At 46.7% G+C, this 8,452-nt stretch overlaps 1 protein-coding gene across 1 annotated transcript; it reads left to right on the forward strand.

The window, feature by feature from the left end:
- Nucleotides 1–316: 316 nt before the first annotated feature.
- LOC121858165 (proline-rich protein HaeIII subfamily 1-like) lies at nt 317–1,815 on the forward strand. The gene is made up of 3 exons (XM_042354383.1): nt 317–485; nt 647–861; nt 1,258–1,815. Exons 1-3 carry the CDS (start codon nt 317–319, stop codon nt 1,813–1,815), a joined length of 942 nt encoding a protein of 313 aa, XP_042210317.1.
- Nucleotides 1,816–8,452: the final 6,637 nt, after the last annotated feature.

The raw sequence follows: 8,452 nt of genomic DNA on the forward strand, positions 1-8,452 counted from the left end.
GGCGGTGGCGCCCTGCCAGGGGCAGTGGTGAACCCCAAAGGCGGTTGCGACCCGAGGGGTCTTGCCAGAGACGAAGGAACCCCAGGGGGTCATGACAGGGGCGCTAACGCCCCCAGGGGACCGGCTGTGGGCGCTGGCGTCCCCAGAGGCCCTCTGAGAGAGGGCTGCACCTCCAGGTGCTCTACCAGAGACACCGGCGACCAAAGGGGTCCTGCCAGGGTTGTTGGCATCCTCAGGGGCACCCCCAGGGACCCTGTCAGGGGCGGTAGTGCCCCCAGAGGATCAACCAGGGACAGCGGCGCCCCTAGATGCTGACATGGGCGGTGTCACCCACAGGGACCCGGCTATGAGCGGGGGCGCTCCCAAGTGCTCTCTTAAGGACGGGAGCATCCCCAGGCGCCCTGCCAGGGTCTCTGGTGCCCCCAGGGACTCTCCCAGGGACGGCGGCGCGTCCACGGATTCTCCCAGGGGCCCTGCCAGCGGGGGTAGTGCCCCCAGGGGCCCTGCCAGAGGCTCTCCAAGGGATGGCTGCGGCACGGGCCTCCGGATGGCGGCCCCAGGCGACCTGCCAGGAGCGCGTAGTTCCAGGTGCCCTACCAGGGACAGCAGAGCTCCAGGGCCCTGCAAGGGGTAGTGACGCCCTCAGGGGCCTGCACGGCGCGGTGGCGTCACCAGGGCTCTACCATGAACAGTGATGCTCGCAGGAGCCCTCCCAGTGACGGTGGCGCCACAACAGCCCTACCAAGAGCCGAGGCGCCCCCAGGGCTCTCCCAGGGACAGCGATGCCCGCGGGCCCCTCTCAAAAACAGCGACGACCCTAGTGGCCTTGCTATGGGCGGTGGCGCTCTGCTGAAGCGGGGCGTATGAGAGGCTCTCCCAGGGACGGCAACGGCTACACGGGCCCTCCCAGGAGCAGTGCCCCAGGGCCCTGCCATGGTCCGTTGCGTCCCCAGGGCCGGCTATGGTTGTTGGCACCCCAGGTACTTTCCCGGGGCCGTTCAGGGACGTCGGCGCCCCCAGGAACTCTCCCAGGGACAGAAGCGGTCCCAAGGACCCTTCAGGAACGGCGGCACTATTCTTTTAACCCAAGAAATTACAGCCAATAGGAGAAGAGAGGAGAGTCACAAAATACCACAACTTATGTTAGTCTGTTGGATGCGATGATATGGAATGTGATGGGCGGTGTAACAGGATTTAACGTTGCATCTCCCAGAGTTCTAAATAGCGCAAAATGTACTGCAAATAGGGGCCCTACAGGTCCAGCGCTCCCCAGGGGCCCTCCCAGGCGGCGGCGCCACCAGGGCCCTCCAGGGACGGCAACGGCTACACGGGCCCTCCCAGGGACAGCGGCCCCCAGGCCGTGCTAGAGCACTAGTGCCCCCAGGGGACCAAGGAGGGCAGAGCTTCCAGTGGCCCTGCAAGGTAGTGACGCCTCAGCCTGCACGGGCACTGGCGTCACCAGGACTCTACCATGAACAGCGATGCAGGAGCCCTCCCAGTGACGATGGTGCCCAGCAGCCCTGCCATGGGCCGTGGCGTCCCCAGGGGCTCTCAGGGACAGCGGAGGCCCGCGGGGCCCCAAAAATGACGACGACCCTAGTGGCCCTGCCATGGAAAGTGACGCCCCCACAGCAGCGCCTCCAGGGTCTCTCCCAGGTCCTGCCAGGCGGTGACGCCTCAAGGGCCATGTCACGGGCGATGGCGCCCCTACGGACCCTGTCAAGGGTGGTCATGCCCTCAGGGCCCCTGCCAGAGACGCTGGCACCCCAGGCCCAGGACGGCCGCACCCCAAGTGCCTCCCAGGTACAACGGTGACTCAGGGCCGGCTATGGAAGGTGGCGTCCGCAGGACCCTCCCATGACGGCAACGTCCCCAGGGGTCCTACCAGGGGTTGACATTCTCAGAGGGCTCCAGGGCCCTGCCAAGGGGCGCTGGCGCCTGCAGTGACTCACCCAGGGACGGCAGCCCCCAGGTGATCTCCCAGGGAACGCCCCCCCAACGGTCCTCACAGGGACAGCGGCGCCCCAAAGGGCTCTCTGCTAGGAGCGGTGGCGCCCCATGGGACGTGCCATGAGCGCTAGCGCCCCAGGGGCCCTGCCAGGACAACATCTTCCAGGGGCCGTCCCAGGACGGCAACACCCACAGGGGTCCTCACAGGGACAGCGGAGCCCTGTCATCTGTTTTGGGTCTTCTGTGTACGTACGTTGATGATGGTTCCAATACTACATACTCTAAACTGTTATTCACCCACATCATTCTTCTAAAAATAGTGCATCATAGGTCGTGCTCAATACCACAGACGATTAACATGTTGCTACTTTTCTAAACCTTTCTGATCACTTGAGGATACCCCAACAAATTTCACTTGAAGATTCAGCACCCTAACGCTAAAACCATCGTAACCCACCCTAACCTTCCGAGGCAACGTTAGGGTGGTTAATCTTCAGGTGATCCCTTTACTGAATACTGTGTTGAAGGTCATTGGTAGTATTTCACGTACGGTATAGTGTCACTTGACGGTATGTGAGGCTTCAACCCTCTATGTAGCGGCGGACTTTGGTATTTTATTCGGCTGAGATCAACTCCTGCCATTCAATTGGGTTAAAACTTATCTCAATTAATTGTACACATTTTTCCTCTCTCAACATCGCCTCCTGGTGTGTGTGTGTGTGTGTGTGTGTGTGTGTGTGTGCGTGTGCGTGTGTGTGCGTGTGTGTGTGTGTGTGTGTATGTGTGTGTGTGTGTGTGTGTGTGTGTGTGTGTGTGTGTGTGTGTGTGTGTGTGTGTGTGTGTGTGTGTGGGAGGAGGAGGTGTGTGTGTGTGTGTGTGTGTGTGTGTGTGTGTGTGTGTGTGTGTGTGTGTGTGTGTGTGTGAGGTATGTGTGTGTGTGTGTGTGAGGAGGTATGTGTGTGTGTGTGTGTGTGTGTGTGTGTGTGTGTGTGTGTGTGTGTGTGTGTGTGCGTGTGCGTGTGTGTGCGTGTGTGTGTGTGTGTTCTTGATTCCCATTATCCAGCATAATTAGAGGGAAAGAATTTACAGAGAAAACACGGTGACGGGCAGAAAAGAATCTGAAAAATAGAATTTTTAAAAACTGGTAAATGAACTATTCAGAAATTTATGTTCATGCTTAATGAAAAGATGGTTTGTGGCTTTTTTTTTTTTTACCCACAACTGAAAACCCTATTAAGGATTTTTTTCTTTACATTTCAGGAATGATGGTTATTAAAAACAAAGGGGGTAAAATAAATTAAAAGCGCTTAGCAGCGTGGCAATTTTGACCAGTAGGAAAGAAACTTAAGAAAAAACTATTTTTATTTTACGTTTGTTTACATCATGTGCCGTAAAAATCAGTCGCGAGACATTAGCCCCCTGGCGGCCTGGAGACACACCAGCTATGCAAGAGCCTCGAAACCCTGGCCTCACCTCAGCCACTGCCAGCAAAGTATCGATCTCTCTCGCCCAAAGTTCAAAGCGTGCATCGCTCTTGTTTAAAACTTTACTTCCTTGGGTGACGGCATTACAAATTATACAGATTACATGAAGATTAGCCACCCCTAGTTAGTTTCACCAGATGATTAAACACACAAAGCTATAAACTAACCTAATCCTTCACTGCCTAACCTAAACTAACCTAACTTACCCTAATCTAACCTAATCTAGCCAAGCCTAAAATTTTTTAACCTTAATCAAACCAAACTAGCTTAACCTAATCTAACTTAACTTTAACCTAACCCCAAGTAGCGTTAGTGTGTTAATCATTTTAAGCAGATGTTCGAGGCACGAAAGGTCAAAAACTATAACATCCAATTTTCAAGTGGTATAATTACTATAATCATAAGCTGTAACCAAATACTATTGAGCGATTTTTCCACACCACCTCACCACCCAACTTTTGGATATAATAGCGACTTGTATAAGGGACTTCCTACGTTAATATTGCTACTTTATACTGTGGGTAAGGAAGTATCAAATTGCCATCGAGTTTTACTGCATTACTACGTTACTTTTACTGCACTTACTACGCTACTTTTACTGTACTTACTACGCTACTTTACACTTATTACGCTACTTTTACTGCACTTAGTACGCTACTTTACTACACTTACTACGCTACTTCACTACACTTACTACGCTATTTTACTACACTTACTACGCTACTTTTACTGTACTTACTACGCTACTTTTATTGCAGTTACTAGCTACTTTTACTGTGCTTAAATCGCTACTTTTACTGCATTACTACGCTACTTTTACTGCATTACTACGCTACTTTACTGTTTTAATACCCCACTTTTACTGTACTTACTACGCTAATTTACAGTTAGTTCGCTACTTTACTGCACTTACTACGCTACTTTTACTGCACTTACTACGCTACTTTTACTGCACTTACTACGCTACTTTTACTGCACTTACTACACTACTTTTACTACATTTACTACGCTATTTTACACTTACTACGCTACTTTTACTGCACTTACTACACTACTTTTACTACATTTACTACGTTACTTTACACTTACTACGCTATTTTACACTTACTACGCTACTTTTACTGCACTTACTACACTACTTTTACTACATTTACTACGTTACTTTACACTTACTACGCTACTCGGTTCTCGCATCCTGGTAGTCTTAGCTGAAGGATCGGTAACAAACTTCCGAGTCTCAAAGATTCATATATATCCATATTTAATCCTAATTCAATTCCCATTTAATCTGCTTACGAAAGGAACCTACCGGAATAAAGATCTGAATGGCTTTGTCGGCTATCCTTGGTAAAATTCCCTTGTTTACTATTACTGTGATTATGTATATTGTCTTGATACATTGGAAACTATATACCTCCACGGTCTATGTATACCGTGTACCAACCTGCATTGTTTATACACATGCTCAACTATATACCTGCATCGTCTATACACATGCCAAACCAACTGTAAACCTGTAGCATGATTTTACTCTTTATTATTATTAAGTAAAAACACATTAAGATCGTAGCAAAAATGACGTCAAAGACACTTCAATGTTGACTTAGGAATCAGTCCAGCTGTTGACGCCGGCGAGGTGTCCAGTCGGTCCCGGCATCGAGTGCAAACAGCTCTCCCTCGTGAATACTGTATGTTGACCGTAGACGGATTCTGTTTCGTCCTTGGCATTTCGGAACCTAACTAAACATCTGGGAGTAATAGACTCCGTCAGTCTATATTTGACGGGGGAGGAAATGGTTCGTCTGTCACTTTTCACATCTACAGTACGTGTTTATTCACCCGTTTGCAAGTCTGTTTATGTTTAACTACGCTTTTTATTCTGGGTTTTATTGTTGTTTTCTCTGGCTTTAATTTAACTTTATTTTTGGGTTCAACTATGAGATTTTATTCTGGGTTTAACTTTACCTTTTTTATTCTGGGTTTAACTACTTTTTTTTAAATCAGGGTTTAACCACGCTGGTGATCTGAGTATAGTCTTTAGGTATCATTTAAAAATACATTAAGGGCATCTGGAAATGGCAATCGATTTATGTGAATATTTCACAACGGTGACATTACGTACAAAGAAATCCTAATGTATAGATAAACTCCTCAGACTAAACTATCGTAGTGTATCACCCGATTCTCCGTTTCAAAAGGAGGCTAGATAGATTCAAGGATGATAGAGTGGTAGTAACTCTCGACAGGAGCTGCCATGTACAGGCCAACCGGCCTATTGCAGACTCCTTATTTTCTTATGTTTCTATGTAGTCAGGAATTTACCCACCTGGATATATATATAGCCAATGAAGAACAATATCATGTTAGTAAGAGAGAGAGTAGGAGTGACGATGGTGAGTAAACATGATGGATGACAGCGACAGAATATCAAATAACAGTTCACTGCCTTCGTGTGCGAATTGCTCTTCCCACGTCAAATGTCAAACTAAAGTGTAGCGGTTGAGGATGTGATCTAGCTTCCTCTCTTGCGATGCTTTGTAAACACAGAGTCTTCTATCGCCGTACTTTCAAAAGAAGGTCGAGAAAATTTATGATGATGATGATAATAATAATAATAATAATAATAATAATAATAATAATAATAATAATAATAATAATAATAATAATAATAATAATAATAAAATAATAATACAAAATCAATAACAATAATATTTAAATAATAACAATAATAATCTCACAGAAACGTAAACTGTACATTCTTCATGCCACTTTTTCACACACTTTATTCAAGATTATTAAAAATATTTCTCCCGCGCCCGCTCATATGTTAAGTTGGATTAGCGTTAGGGTGGTTAATACTTGAGGTGAAATAAACTGGAGGTAATTCTAAGGCGAAATAAACTGGAGGTAATTCTAAGGCGAAATAAACTGGGGGATTAATCTTAAGGTGAAATAAACTGGAGGTAATTCTAAGGCGAAATAAACTGGAGGTAATTCTAAGGCGAAATAAACTGGGGGATTAATCTTAAGGTGAAATAAACTGTGATAGTAATAGGACTAATTTCAAATTATCCGAAAAATATCACATTGTCTAAACTACACCAATTAATGAATTAATATGACCTTCACAATACGAAATAACCCGGACTGATTCACAACGGTAACGCTCTCAACGTATAAGGTGACATCAGCACAAATCCAACAGCTTAGTGTTTAAACAGATGAGAAAAAAACAGATTCGAAACCAAATTTTCTCCCTGACCATCTTTCATTCCCTCACTTCCTCTACCACTTCCTCTTCATGCCTTTTTTTTGTAGTTATGTTTTATGGTGTATTTCCCTTCCCTGTCACATTTATCATTCTATGTACGTCTTACCGGTGTATTTCCCGGCCCTCTCACTTTATCAATCATTCCACACACGCCCTCTCAAAATCATCATTCCACACACACGTCTCATTATGGAATTCCCCGCTCTCTCATCTTTCCCATCCACCAACATTATTAAAAAAGGTAAATCCCATAAGGTTTAAGGGAGGGGGGGGGGGGGCTTTTGGGACAGTGAGAACACATATGAATACGAACATTATTTGTGTGTGTGTGCGTACAAATCATAATAAAAGGGAAGAAACAACAGTAAGAAGAGGAAGGATAAGAAGCGGTAAGAAGGATAAGAAACGGGAAGAACAACAACTATAAAACACACCATCTCAACAATAACAAACCATCACACTCCCTCCTCCTCCTCCTCGTCACCACAACAACCATCACAGTTTTTACTTTCACCTACTGTAATATTTACGAGTACTGGAACTCTGGAACTGCCTCTTAAGGGGGGAGGGGGGGGGAGGTAATACACTCATCTTAACTTTCCAGAATCTTACGTTAATTTCCACAACTGTTTTCCTGATACTTGCGTTTGTCTTTTGTTTTAAGAATATAACACTGTACCTAGAAATACTTGGTCTATGCGCTTCCAGGAATTTATAACTGAATGTGCCTCTGGGGGGGGGGGGAGAATTACTTTGACAAAACTCTTAATAATTTTACAGAACTGGATTTCAAAGTTTGTTGCTATTTATACTTTTAATATAACCCATTTGACACTTATTAGACTTTCGTTCCTACCTTAAAAAAATAATATGGGTCACCTGAAGATTAGCCGCCGCCGCCCCCCCCCCTCCCCCCCCGATTATTTAACCTGATGATTCAACACCCTAACGCTACTGGTTGGGGTAGGGGGGGGTGGTGAATTGGGTAAGATTATGTTTGGATTAGTTTGGTTAGTTTAGGTCTGGTTTAGTTTCGTTAGGTTAGATTAGATGAAGTTAGCGTTAGGTTATGTTAATTACGTTAGGTTAGCATTAGGGTGGTTATTCTTAAGGTGAAATAAGCTGGAAGGACTAATCTTCAGGAATACCAACAACTACTGCAATACTCTGCCAGTAAAAGCTTCACGTTATAAGTTCCAGACCCTCACCGCCTGGGCAGTATCCGAGACAGCTTCCAGGAACTGCTCTCGTCTCTACCTTCCACGAATTCATTGTTTCTGGCAACTCTAACCTAACCTAACCAAATCTAACCAAACCTGACCTAACCTTCCACGAATTCATGGCAATTCTTAACTTCACGAACATTAAAAAGGAGAGGATTACATATTGCTCTTCACCTCCCTCCCTTTTATCCTTCCTGTTCTCTTACATTCCTTCCTCTTCCTTTCCCTTCCAGTTGTGCCTCTCCCTCCTTTCCTTCCATCTCTTCATCCTCCTCCTTTCCCTTGATTCTCTTCTTCTTCTTCTTCCTTGACCTGAACTTGCTAACCTACCTTGATCTTTCACCTCCTCCTCCTCCTCCCTCCTCCCTGTCCGCCCCCTGCCTCCCTAGTGGCTGCAAGACAGATCTAGCACTAACAGATGTCCACCCTCACCACCCGCCCTCACCATCGCCCCCCTCTCGCACCGCCCTCACCACATCGCCCTCCTCCCCTCAACCTCCTCACCATCGCCCCCTCACCCTCAC

The sequence above is a fragment of the Homarus americanus genome, unplaced genomic scaffold (assembly GCF_018991925.1).
Source record: "Homarus americanus isolate GMGI-L3 unplaced genomic scaffold, GMGI_Hamer_2.0 scaffold29898, whole genome shotgun sequence".
Taxonomy (NCBI): domain Eukaryota; kingdom Metazoa; phylum Arthropoda; class Malacostraca; order Decapoda; family Nephropidae; genus Homarus; species Homarus americanus.

Excerpts from the sequence above, each read along its gene's own strand:
- LOC121858165 (XM_042354383.1), top strand. The coding sequence starts at position 317 with ATGGGCGGTGTCACCCACAGGGACCCGGCTATGAGCGGGGGCGCTCCC. Across the intron at positions 486-646 it reads CAGGGGCCCTGCCAGCGGGG|GGGCCTGCACGGCGCGGTGG; the intron begins GTAGTGCCCCCA and ends TGACGCCCTCAG. Across the intron at positions 862-1,257 it reads GCGCTCTGCTGAAGCGGGGC|GTCCAGCGCTCCCCAGGGGC; the intron begins GTATGAGAGGCT and ends GGGGCCCTACAG.